Here is a 14,356-nt window from a genome sequence, read left to right on the forward strand (position 1 = left end):
AGATGCTATGGATGTCTAAAGCATGCAAATTTGGTAATAATAAACCCCATTAATTGATGAGATCAATTAAAAGATTAATGGACTAAAGTAGACCATAATTGGTGAGATGTAACACTCTAATAAAACCCCTCTATTAAAATATTAAGTCAACATGGCCTTCCAATTTATGCCCTCGTTAAGGCCTCGATCAATACTATGTAGGTTTTGCCAAAGTGAAGTACTAGTATTTATCTTGGTTAAACGCGAAGAATAAATAAGTGATATTTGCTGGTTAAAAATTGGTTAATGACTTAACTAGGTTACTCTAATAGGATTAGAAACCTAGAGGCAAGTAATTTGGATAAATCATAAGATGATTAGAACAAGAGTTGTTCATCAAATTGTAGGAGTTACATATGATGTAATTAGCAAGTGTTACTTACCTAAATAACCATAATCTTGAGAGTAAAGCCAAAGCTGACTTAAGAGGAGGTGAAATATGGATCCTTGACCCACTAGAAATACTTTCAAGAAAGTCTTTTCGAAATTAATATATAAGGGTTATTAATTTTGAAATAGAATAGTGGGAAACATCATATAATAACGTCCTTTTAATGATTGATATAAACTTGGTAAATTTATTCACACGCATATTTTATTGTTATAGATATATTATGGCTAAAAACACTAATACACTCTTATTGCGATCGGTCCTTGAGAATGACAAATTGAATGGTTTGAACTTTCTTGACTGGTTCCGTAACTTGAGGATTGTCCTCAAACAAGAACGAAAATTATATGTCATTGAAAAATCACCTCCTGATGAACCACCTGTTAATGCCTCGAGGGCTGATAAAGATGCTTACAAGAAGCATCTCGATGATATGGTAGACGTTGGATGTCTTATGCTTGCCACTATGAATCCTGAGCTTCAAAAGCAACATGAAGATATGGTTGCTTATGATATGATCGAGCACTTGAAAGAACTATATAAAGGGCAAGCAAGGCAAGAGAGGTTCGATATCTCTAAGGCCCTATTCCAATGTAAGCTGGCTGAAGGAAGCCCAGTAGGACCTCATGTCTTTAAGATGATTGGTTATATTGAAAGCCTGTCTAAGCTTAGGTTTCCATTGGGCCAAGAGTTGGCCACTGATGTTATTCTGCAATCGTTGCCGGATAGCTACAGCTAGTTTGTCCTTAATTTCAATATGAATGAAATTGACAAGACTCTGCCACAATTGCTTAGCATGTTACGAACTGCTGAAGGCAACATGAAAAAGGTTGGACCCAAGCCTAAGGGCAAGGGAAAGGCCAAAGTCCCGACAAAGCCTAAGGGCAAAGGTAAGTCTAATCTTGGAAAGGGAAAGGCTGCACTGAAACATAAAGGTGGGATGGCTAAGGAATGAAACTATTTTCATTATGGTGTGACTGGACATTGGAAGTGGAACTGCCCTGTCTATCTTGAGGAAATTAAGAAGGCCAAAGTAAGCGGAACGTCTGCTTCAGGTATTTATGTTATTGATATTAATTTATCAACTACTACTTCTTGGGTATTAGATACTGGTTGTGGTTCTTATATTTGTACTTCTGTACAGGGACTACAAAGGAGTAGGACTTTGGCTAGAGGAGATGTGGACCTGCGAGTTGGAAATGGAGCAAGAGTTGCTGCATTATCTGCGGGAGCATATACTTTATCTTTGCCTAATGGACTTGGTTTAATTTTAGAGGATTGTTATTTTGTGCCCAGTTTGACTAAAAACATTATTTCAATTTCTTGTTTAGACAAAATTGGTTTTTAGATAATAATTAAGAATAATTGTTGTTCCTTTTATCTCAATAATGCTTTCTATGGTTCGGCACAATTGATTAATGGCCTCTATATTTTAGATCAAATGAATCCCATTTACAACATAAATACTAAAAGATCTAAAATAAATGTCTCAAATCAAACTTATCTTTGGCATTGTCGTTTGGGCCACATAAGTGAGAAACGCATATCCAAACTCCATAAAGATGGTCTCTTGGATTCATTTTTTTTTTGAACAATTTGAAGTATGTGAATCTTGCTTATTAGGAAAAATGACTAAATCTCCTTTTACCGGTAAAAGTGAACGAGCTAGTGATTTATTGGGCTTAATACATTTAGATGTATGTAGACCAATAAATACACAAGCCAGAGGTGGATTTCACTACTTCATTACTTTCACTCATGATTTTAGTAGATATGGGTATGTTTATCTCATGCGCCATAAGTCTGAGGCCCTTGAAAAGTTTAAGGAATTCAAAAATAAAGTACAAAATCAACTAGGCAAAACTATTAAGACACTTCGATCTGAACGAGGTGGAGAGTATTTGATCCTAAAGTTTGATGATCTTTTGAAGGAATGTAGGATTATTTCACAACTTACTCCTCCTAGTACTCCTCAATAGAATGGAGTTTCTGAGAGAAGAAATCTAACTCTATTAGACATGGTTCGATCCATGATGAGTCACACTGATCTACCGACTTCCTTTTGGGGACATGCACTTGAAACAACTATTTTCACACTAAATCATGTTCCATCTAAATTGGTTCAAAAAACGCCATATGAGATGTGGACTGGGAAAAGTCCCAGTATGTCTTTTATGAAAATTTGGGGTTGCGAAGCTTATGTTAAACGTCAGATGTCTACTAAGCTTGAACCCAAATCTGAAAGGTGTATCTTTGTGGGGTATCCGAAAGAAACCAAAGGATATTATTTCTTTAATCCCACTGAGAACAAAGTGTTTGTTGCTCGGACTGGTGTCTTCCTAGAGAGAGAATTTGTTTCTAGAAAAGGAAGTGGGAGAAAGATTGAACTTGAAGAAATTCGAGAATCACAAGATACCACTAAACCAGAGATAGAACAACAGCAAATTCCACAAGAAATTGAGGAACAAGTAACTGCACACAACCACCGCGTAGATCTTTAAGAGAACGCTGTGCACCTGAGAGATATGGATTTCTCATTACAATGCATGGTGACATTCTTCTTATAGATCAAGATGAGCCTAGGACTTATCAAGAAGCGATGGCCAGCCTAGACTCTGAGAAATGGCTCGAGGCTATGAGATCTGAGATGGATTCCATGTATGAAAACCAAGTATGGACTTTGGTTGACCCACCCGAAGGGGTTAAACCTATAGGGTGCAAGTGGGTTTTCAAAAAGAAAATGGACATGGATGGTAATGTACAAACATACATGGGGCGATTAGTTGCTAAAGGTTTTCATCAAATTCATGGTGTTGACTATGATGAAACTTTTTCTCTTATAGCTATGTTTAAATCCATCAGGATCTTGCTTGCCATAGCTGCATTTCATGATTATGAAATCTGGCAGATGGATGTCAAAACAGCTTTCCTTAACGGGAAACTTGAAGAGGATGTGTACATGACACAACCTGAAGGTTTTGTCAATCCAAAGGATGCTGGAAAGATATGTAAGTTACAAAGATCCATTTATGGATTAAAGCAAGCTTCTCAAAGTTGGAATTTTTGCTTTAACGATACAATCAAAGAGTTTGGTTTTATCAAAAATGAAGATGAGCCATGTGTTTACAAGAAAGTTAGTGGGAGCACAATCACATTCTTGGTACTGTATGTGGATGACATACTTATCATGGGCAATGACATACCTAACTTACAGTCTATTAAGACTTAGTTAGGAAGTTGTTTTTCTATGAAGGAATTGGGCGAAGCCACTTACATCTTAGGAGTCAAGATCTATAGAGATAGATCAAGACGACTACTAGGTCTAAGTCAAGTTACATATATAGATAAAGTATTGAAAAGGTTCAATATGGAAGAATCTAAGAGAGGATTCCTACCTATGAGACATGGTATTTCACTCTCAAAGGAAATGTGTCCTTCAACTCCACAAGAGAGAGAACGCATGAGTAAAATTCCATATGCTTCTGCTATTGGATCTATCATGTATGCCATGTTATGTACCCGTCCAGATGCCTCATATGCCTTAAGTATGACGAGCAGGTACCAAGTAGATCCCGGTGAAGGTCACTGGACCACAGTCAAGAATATCCTTAAGTACTTGAGAAGAACTAAGGATTCGTTCCTAATATATGGAGGTGAGGAAGAGTTAAGTGTAAAAGGTTACACTGATGCTAGCTTCCAAACCGACAAGGATGATTCTCGATCGCAATCAGGTTTTGTGTTTTGCCTTAATGGTGGTGTTGTGAGCTGGAAGAGTTCAAAGCAAAGTACAGTAGCTGATTCTACAACAAAGGGCGAGTATATTGCTGCTAATGAGGCAGCGAAAGAAGCTGTTTGGATCAAGAACTTAATTGCTGAACTAAGGGTTGTGCCTAGCATATCAGATGCTATAGAACTTCGATGTGATAACAATGGAGCTATTGCACAAGCTAAAGAACCCAGATCTCACCAGTGATCTAAACATATACTTAGGCACTACCATCTTATTCGAGAGATTATTGATCGAGGGGATGTAGAGATATGCAGAGTACCTACAGATGATAACATTGCTGATCCCTTGACCAAGCCTCTCACATAGCAGAAGCATGATCGTCACACTAAGTCACTTGGTGTGACAGCCCAAAATTGACCCTAGTCGGAATGTGGTTTCGGGACCACAAAACCGAGGCATAAAAATAATTTAATGCTCATTTTGATGCTTATGATATGTGTTAATTCGTGTGTGACATTTTTGATGTTTGATTTAGAGTTATAAATGTGAATTTCACTAGAAAGGACCTAGTAGAAAACTTTGAAAGTATGATGGGGAAATGTGTGATGACTAATTAAAGCATGCATGCAAAACAATGGCCTTGCATGTCAAATATCCCTCTTTTTATAAGAGGTGGCCGGCCATGACAAGGGAGTATGGGCTAAACATGTCATGAAACATGTTTTGTTGGTGCATTAGGGAGAAACAATAAACAAATAAGTATGGGTAATAAAGAAAGAAAAAAATATGTGTGTGAGTGAACCCCCCCTTTGTCGTGCATTGAGGAAGAGAAAAGAAAAAAATTGTTCATCCATTTTCATTCTCTCTTGACCGAAAATACTAGAGGGAAGGAGGAATTTTGCTTCATGCTTGGTTTGGAAGAGGATTAGGAAGAGGTTTGGCTATACTTGTATCAAGATTAAGGTATGTTTGAGGTTGTGCCATGAGATTCATGCATGTTTTAGTGGATAGCTTGATGCTCTTGTTAGCCCATGGTTCAAACCTTTGTTATATCATGGGGATGGTATTTGGCCAAGGTGGATTTTGTGTTAATGCCATTGCATGTTAAATATAAAGCTTGCTAATGATATATGTGATGGTGGATTAATAGCTCTTGGACTTTCTTTTAGTATTTTTGAGTAAGACATTGAGTTCTTTGTTTAATCATGACCAAAATAATGGTAGTTGCTTACATCTTAATATCTATGAGTTCCTTTCTTGGTTCTACCATAGACCCACGAAGTATATGTTTATTTGGTGTTGTTGGAGATTATGATAGAAGCTAATGAGTGAGAGTTTGATAGATACTATGAGGTTAAACTTCATGAGGTTGTAAGCTTGTAATTTGGATGATGAAATTTATGCTTTGTGAAGGTAAATGGTGTGGAAGGAGCATTCGCCATGGTAGTAAGATGAAATGCAAAATGTTAGTATTTGCTTTCTAGTGTATAAATGCGATTAGCTTGAGTTTTGAATTTGAAATGAAACGAGATATAATCAATCGAGTAACCATACTTGTAGGAAGTATTGAGCATAATTGGCCTCAACATATACATGCATACTCGACCACATGAGAAGATTAGTGTTGCATGCTTTCGGTTAGAGGCAAGCATATTGATGCCTTTATCTTGGTTAGGAAAATCGACTAAAAGGGATGTGAGTTAATATGTTGAGTTGATGCATGATTTCACATGTATGTGACTTTAATGTCTAATGTATAAATATGGGCTAAGTGCCTTGTATTCCTCTTTTCAATGCTCAAATGATTAAGTCAATTTGTTTGTTTAATTAAGCTCAAGAGCCTAGAGGATCAAGTTGGATAAGGGAAGGGAAGAAGTGATCAAATAGCGGCCGAAATCGTTCGACCACATCCGAGGTAAGTTTTAAGAGATTAATCGTTGAGTAAATTCAATCATAATAGGACATAATGAGTTGATTTGATAAGATATGATGTGGCCATGATATGTCTTAAGCCCAAATGGTAAGTTCATAAGTGTTTGGACTTGGAAAGTTAAGAGCAAATTGTAATAAATTGCTTGGACAGCAGCAGTAATGTGATTTTAGAAAATCACTATAAATTGTTGGTGTGGAATTATAGGCTGAATAAAACATGTAATCAAAGCTTAGTTGGTCTAGTTTCTTATAAAAGAGACCGTGGAAGCAAAGGAATTTCCTATAAAGAGATATTTAAAGTTGTGGGACAAAGGTAAGGAATGACTCAAATCCCTGCTCGCTTTTTGGAAAATTATTATAATTTGTACAATTGATTTTGAGTTTTGTAGCTCCAGTGATAAACAATTTAGTGACTGTTGTTCTAAAAGAAAAACCGCTTGTAGTGAATAGGTGATTTTGTTGTAAACTTTGATGAAATTATTTGAGTTGCTTATGAGCTATGGCTGAAATTGATGTACAAGAAAATATGAAATATGTATGAGATGTATATATGTGATACTGGCCTAATGGCCAATGTGATGAATGTGAAAGTGTATATATATGTGATAAGGCCTAATGGCCAATGTGATGAACGTGAAAGTGTATATATATGTGATAAGGCCTAATGGCCAATGTGATGAATGTGAAAGAGTATATACATGTGATAAGGCCTAATGGCCAATGTGATGAATGTGAAAGAGTATATATGTGATAAGGCCTAATGGCCAATGTGATGAATGTGAAAGAGTATATATGTGATAAGGCCTAATGGCCAATGTGATGAATGTGAAAGTGTATATACATGTGATAAGGCCTAATGGCCAATGTGATGAATGTGAAAGAGTATATATGTGATAAGGCCTAATGGCCGATGTGATGAATGTGAAAGAGTATATATGTGATAAGGCCTAATGGCCGATGTGATGAATGTGAAGGTGTATATATATGTGATAAGGCCTAATGGCCGATGTGATGAATGTGAAATATATGTGTGATATGTATATGTGGTAAAGCCGAAGGGCTAATGTGAAATATATGTGTGATATGTATATGTTGTAAAGGCGAATGGCTAATGTGAAATATATGTGTGATATGTATGTGTGGTAAAGCCGAATGGCTAATGTGAATGTTGTAACATGTGATTAAATGTACATGAAACTTGGAAATATGTTCCAGGTGAGACCCGATGACTACGTGTGGAGATTATGTCCGGGTAAGACCCGATGACTACGTGTGGAGATTATGTCCGGGAGATTATGTCCGGGTAAGACCCGATGACTACGTGTGGAGATTATGTCCGGGTAAGACTTCGTAATAAGAATTGCTTATAAATATATGCAATGCGAAAGGTTAAATAGGTATGTACTCCAAGTTTATATATGATGCACACGAGAGCAATCTATGGGACTATTCCTATGATTATGTGACATCGGTTTAGTGTGAGAGGTTATGTGAAATCATACGATATATCTATGTCACATGAGCTCACTTTTATGTGAGAGTTTATCGCCTATTGTATATGATGAGATGTGCATATTCGGAAAAGGGATAGTATGCCCGAAGGAAGAGTGAAATAAAAATACGAACAACTATGTTATGATTTGGTTGTTATCTGTTGACACTGCTTAAAACTTACTAAGCATTGTAATGCTTACTCTGTTTACTTTGTTTCCTCTGTTTATAGATCCCATTGGAAGCTACAGGCTCGGGGATCGTCAGCAACTAGTCACACTATCACTACCCACCGTTTGGTACTGCTACGTTTTGGAATATCTTATGGCATGTATGGAATAGACTAGTAGTGAGAGGATATTTTGGTCAATGTATAGGACTACCCCTTTTGTTGTGGGTCATGGACCCTTTGGATTTGTATAATTTTGGATAGCCATGCGAAAATGGCTTATAAATGTTTTGAGCATAATATTATAATCATTCGATATGTATATGCTCATTAAGAGGCATGGAAATGTTTGTCAACGATCAGCCATTAGAATGGTTCATCTTGATTATATTTTGGACTATATATGCAAGAGGGTTAGTTGAGTCATAGAAACTATGTGTTAGATAAAGTCTACCCTAAAAATAGATGCTGGCAGCAGCAGTGATGTGGATGTGAAAAATCACTAAAAATAGTAGACATGGAATTAAATAGTGAATAAATTATGTAAATGAGCCTTGATGAATCTACTTTCATATGGAAGAAACGAAAGGGTCATATGAGTTGTATGTTAAGAGATATTTAGGTTTTTGTGAAACAGGGCTAGAACGGTTTCTGGAATCCCTGTTCCGACTTTGGAAATTCATTGTAAATTAACCAGAGATAATTAGGAGTCATGCCATATATGTATAGATTCCTCTTTGAGTCTAGTTTCTATAGAGACAAACGGCATCAGTATTTAATCCCTGTACATAGAGATATCCCATTCGTAATGCATGAAGGTCAGTGTAGTCGAACCCTGAAATAGGGGAGATTTTAACTAATAAACTGTAGTAATTGGCCCGACCAAAAATTCTAAGAAAAAAATATGTAGATGGACATATGAGTCTAGTTTCAGGGAAAAATTACAAATCTGATTTTCAAGTTGTGGAACTCAAGTTATGATTTTTAAGGTGACAGTGACGCAGTTAGCCAGTTGTCTGGACAAATTTTTAATTGGACTGCGAGAGTAAATGAATTAGTCGGTTAGCACCTCGTGTTCGACTCCGGTAACGGTCTCGGGTACGGGGTGTTACACTTGGTATTAGATATATGATTGATTGGTCTTAGTGCCTGTGGGAGATTGTAAGAGTATTCCCAAAGATCAATCACGAGATGGTTGTAATAACATACTTGATTTATCATGTTTATTGATATAAGGCATTGCCATTATTATTTCAGTTTCTTTTCTGTGTACATAAATAAACTGTTTTATAATAATGTCCTGAGAATTATATGATTATTCTTAAAAGATCCTTAGTCAAGTATTACTGTTGGCTAGGACAACAATAATGCATTAAGACTAACATGTAGTTGATTGATGATAAAGAGTTGTCATTGATATGGAGTGTCAAAATCAATGCATGAATATGTGTGTTAGAGAACAACATATTGGACTGACCTGCTATGAGTATGTTTCTTGGACTATTATGTAATTGTCACAACATTACTCATAGTGATTAATATGTATATGATCCTCATACTTGAGATCATCATTATCCCAACAAACCTGAGTTGTATATTTTGATATAGTCAAACGAACATCGTAACTGGTTGTTCTATAAAGACTAATGTTGGATATACCACAATCTATGTAGAGGGATATGGTTGATCAATATAGGATAAGTCCCTCCTACATAATGGGAGTGATATCTTAGGCCACTTGATTGAGTGAAACTAGAAATGCATGGCCATGCTCAAATAAGTTGATATGAGATGTCATACTTATTTGTGTATCATAGTTCACTTAAGGTATCAAGAAACATGGGATGGACTATGCATGTAACACCCCGTACCCGAATCCGTTACCGGAGTCGAATACAAGGTGCACACAGACTTAACTTAATTGTTTTCACAGTCCATAAAAAAAAAATTTCCAGACAAGCTGGTTACTGCATCACTGTCGTCTTAAAAATCATATCTGGAGTTTCAAAACTTGAAAATCAGTTTCGTAATTTTTTCCTGAAACTAGACTCATATGTCCATCTACTGATTTTTTTCTAGAAATTTTGGTCAAGCCAATTAGTACAGTTTATTAGTTAAAGTCTCCCATGTTACAGGGGTTGACTACACTGACCTTCGTGCATTACAACTTGAATATCTCCCTGTGCAGGGCTTCAATATTGATACCATTTGTTTCTATAGAAACTAGACTCAAAGAGGAATCTATACATATATGGTATGACTCCTAATTATCTCTGGTTAATTTATAATGAATTTCCAAAGTCGGAACAGTGAATCCGGAAACCGTTCTGGCCCTGTTTCACGAATACCTAAATATCTCTTAGGATACAACTCATATGACCGTTTCGTTTCTTCCATATGAAAGTAGACTCATCAAGGCTAATTTACATAATTTATTAACTATTTAATATCATTCCTTCTATTTTTAGTGATTTTTCACATCCACACCACTGCTGCTGTCAGCATCTGTTACTAAAACAAACTATGCCTATTTCATGACTTTTCCTTGATTTAACTAATAATTCATCATGCATGTCCCAAATTATAACCATGACTTGTGTCCAAACATCACCAAACCAATTTCAACCGAACATTTACGCCATTTTCGCATGGCTAAAAGTTTACATACCAATTTCAACAAAGCATAATAGCCTATACATGCCGAAATGTACTCCTAGACCAACTACGAAGAAAATACCAAAAGTTGTTAGCCGGTGTGATGACTTCGATTGTAACACCCCGAACCCGAGACCGTCGCCGGAGTCGAACACGAGGTGTTAACAGAGTTCAAACCACTTATTGAGAATTTCCCAGACAAGCTGCCAATCTGTGTACTAGTCGCTTCAAAAATCATATCTTGAGTTTTACAACTCGAAAATAAGTTTCGTAATTTTTCCCTAAAACTAGACTCATATGTCCATCTACAGATTTTTTCTAGAATTTTGGTCAAGCCAATTAGTACAGTTTATTAGTTAAATTCTCCCTGTTGCAGGGATCGACTACACTGACCTTTGTGCGTTACGAATTGGATATCTCCTGTACAGGATTCAATACTGATGTCGTTTGTTTCTTTAGAAACTAGACTCGGAGAGGAATCTAAAAATATATGGCATGACTCCTAATTATCTCTGGTTAATTTACAATGATTTTCCAAAGTCGGAATAGGGGATCCAGAAACCGTTCTGGCCCTGTTTCACGAGAACTTTAATATCTCTTAAAATACAGCTCATATGGTCGTTTGTTTTCATCCATATGAAAATAGACCCATCAAGCTTCGAGTACGTAATTTTTTTAGCTATTAATTCCACTTCTACTATTTTTAGTGATTTTTCGATCTCATATCACTGCTGCTGTCCGCAACAGTTACTGCAGTAGACTATGCCAATTTCATGAATCCTTCCTTAGCCTTACTACTCATCCATCATACGTGACACAAATTATGGCCACCTTATCAAAATTAAGGTTTCTAAGACTCGTGGCTATAGATTCTAGCATCCCACTCAAACGACCACATAGGCCATTTTCACATGGCTTAAAGTTTACAACCCAAAATTTAACAAAACAAAATAGCTCATACATGCCAAATGTTCTCCTAAGTCGACTAAGAAGACAATACCAAAGATTGCTCACGGGTGTGATGACTTCGTTGTGATTCTGAACACCCAAAAGGATACGAGCCCAAAGAACCTAAAATGGGTGACAAGAAAACACCGAGTGAGTTTATAACTCAAGAAGTCATAAGCATTCCACAACCATCCATTAATACAATTATCATAAAATGAAATAATGAAACAAGGCCAAATGTTCCAGCCATACCGAACTATACCATAGTTCCTTAGATCTTCGGATCAATCTCATACCAAGTCATACATTTACATTTCATATACTGTTCAATAGGATATTTGAAGCAATTTCCATACATCATTTCATTTCCGCAACAATCATGCAATCAAATGAACTTTCATCTATTCCACGATACCTTATTTACGGGAATGCAATTGAAATCATCACATAGATTTAAATCTTACCAACTCCACCCGAGCATGAACATAGCATCTATTAGCCATGAACTCAAGGTACTTACTCTTTCTGCTGTCCATACTCATCTCGATAAAGTCACGCCTCCATATAAATGTTCAATCGGAGATATGCGTGAGAGTTCGCACACATAGTGCTTAATACTCAATCACGCACACTTAGTGCCATATGATTCAAGCCCGCACACATAGTGCCATATAGTCCAAACTCGCACACTTAGTGCCGTACATTACAAGCTCGCACACTCGATTGCCAATCTCACACCGCACACATCTATTTCTCGCACACTTAGTGCCAAGCAAACTTCCTACACATTTCACTATCTCTTTTACGTTCAACATTATCATCTTTTCATACACATACATTTGTATATATTTCATCTCATTAAACACAATTGCATAGATATTACAATCATTTAAGCAATATCAAATATATGCTTAATGACTTACCTTGTGTTGGGTAAAAATAGTCCAAGTCGGCTACTCGATGCGATTCTCCTTCTTTAACTCCTTGAGCTTAATCAATAAATCAACTAGTTTAACCATCTCGCTAAACATTCATAATTCAATTACACATGCATATGTATGTTTGTATATTCGGCAACCATCCTCACTTATTACCCATTTAGTCAACAATCTAAGCCAAGATAAGGCTTCAATATGGTTGCCTCTAACCGAATACATGCTCACCAATTTCCCTTCATGTGGCCGAATATGCATGTCCATGTTGAGGCCATTTATGCACTTATTACCACACAAAAACAGCATACATTTTACTAACTAATACCTTTCCATATTGTAACTCAATACACATCTATCATTTCCTTCATAACCAAAACATCATCATAAGTAAGTATATACCTTAAGATAGTATATACGTCATACCAATACATCATGCTCAAACATATATACATATATGTATGCTAGAGCCGAATCTCAAGTTGATTGTAACTAAACATGAACATGATTTCGAAACACAAATCTTACTCTCCATGCAAAGAGCATAAATCACACTTGGGGATGCACCATGGCGAATACATCACAACACCATAATTTTGGTCATGATTACACAAAGAACTTAGTATATCATTCAAAACGCTCAAAGAAAATCTAAGAGTCCTCAATCCACCATCACATGTATCATCATCAAGCTTCATATTTAACATGCAATGGCATTAACTCAAAATCCACCTTGGCCAAATACCATCCCCATGATATAACAAAGATTTGAACCATAGGCTAATAAGAACATCAAGTTAACAACCAAAAATATGCATGAATCTCATGGCACAACATCAAACATACCTTAATCTTGATGCAAATATAGCCAAACCTCTTCCTAATCCTCTTCCAACCCAAGCATGAAGCAAAATTCCTCCTTCCCTCTAGTATTTTTGGTCAAGAGAGAATGAAATGGATGAGCAAAATTTTTTCTTTTCTTTTCTTCCATGTACGGCAATGGGGGTTTCACTCACACACACACATTTTTTTTCTTTCGACCCATGCTTATTTGTTTATTGTTTCCCCATAATGCACCAACAAAACATGTTTCATGACATGTTTAGCCCATACTCCTTGTCATGGCCAGCCATCACTTGTAAAAGGGGTATTTGACATGCAAGGCCATTGTTTTGCATGCATGCTTTAATTAGTCATCATACATTTCCCCATCATACTTTCAAAGTTTTCTACTAGGTCCTTTCGGTGAAATTCACATTTATAACTCTAAATTAAAGCATCAAATGTCACACATGAGTTAACACATATTATAGGCATCAAAATAAATATCAAATTATTTTTATGCCTCGGTTTTGTGGTTCAAACCACATTACGACTAGGGTCGTTTAAGGGTGTCACAACTCTCCCCACTTAAGAAATTTTCGTCCCGAAAATCTTACCGTAAATAGGTTTGGGTATCGCTCCTTCATAGAGTTCTCGGGTTCCCAAGTAGCTTCTTCCATCCGTGTTTGAGCCATAACACTTTTACTAACGGAACCCTTTTGTTTCGCAACTCCTTCACTTCACGAGCTAGGATACGAATCGGTTCTTCTTCATAACTCATATCGGCTTGAATTTTTAACCTCTGATGGACTAATTACGTGCGACGGATCAGACCTATAGCGTCGAAGCATCGAAACATGAAAGACGTCGTGAATCTTTTCAAGTTCAGGGGGCAAAATCAAACGATACGCAACTGGACCGACTCGTTCGGATATCTCATATGGCCCGATGAACCTCGGGCTCAATTTGCCTTTACGGCCAAATCTGAGTATCTTTTTCCAAGGCGAAACTTTAAGAAACACTTTATCTCCCACTTGATACTCAATGTCTTTTCGTTTCAGATCCGCGTACGACTTTTGACGATCGGAGGCTATCTTCAGATTTTCACGGATTACTTTTACTTTCTGTTCAGCATCTTTAATCAAATCCACTCCAAAAATTTTGTTCTCACCGAGCTCGGTCCAAAACAATGGTGTACGGCATTTACGCCCGTACAAGGCCTCGTAAGGCGCCATCTTAATACTTGA

General features: G+C 36.7%; 1 protein-coding gene across 1 annotated transcript; it reads left to right on the top strand.

Annotated features, from left to right (window-relative positions):
* Positions 1–653: 653 nt before the first annotated feature.
* On the top strand, positions 654–1,169 carry LOC108465196 (uncharacterized). Its single transcript, XM_017765516.2, has one exon. It carries the CDS (start codon positions 654–656, stop codon positions 1,167–1,169), a length of 516 nt encoding a protein of 171 aa, XP_017621005.2.
* The last annotated feature ends 13,187 nt before the right edge of the window (positions 1,170–14,356 follow it).

This window comes from Gossypium arboreum, chromosome 13 (assembly GCF_025698485.1).
Source record: "Gossypium arboreum isolate Shixiya-1 chromosome 13, ASM2569848v2, whole genome shotgun sequence".
In the NCBI taxonomy this organism is placed as follows: domain Eukaryota; kingdom Viridiplantae; phylum Streptophyta; class Magnoliopsida; order Malvales; family Malvaceae; genus Gossypium; species Gossypium arboreum.

Excerpts from the sequence above, each read along its gene's own strand:
- LOC108465196 (XM_017765516.2), top strand. The coding sequence starts at position 654 with ATGGCTAAAAACACTAATACACTCTTATTGCGATCGGTCCTTGAGAAT.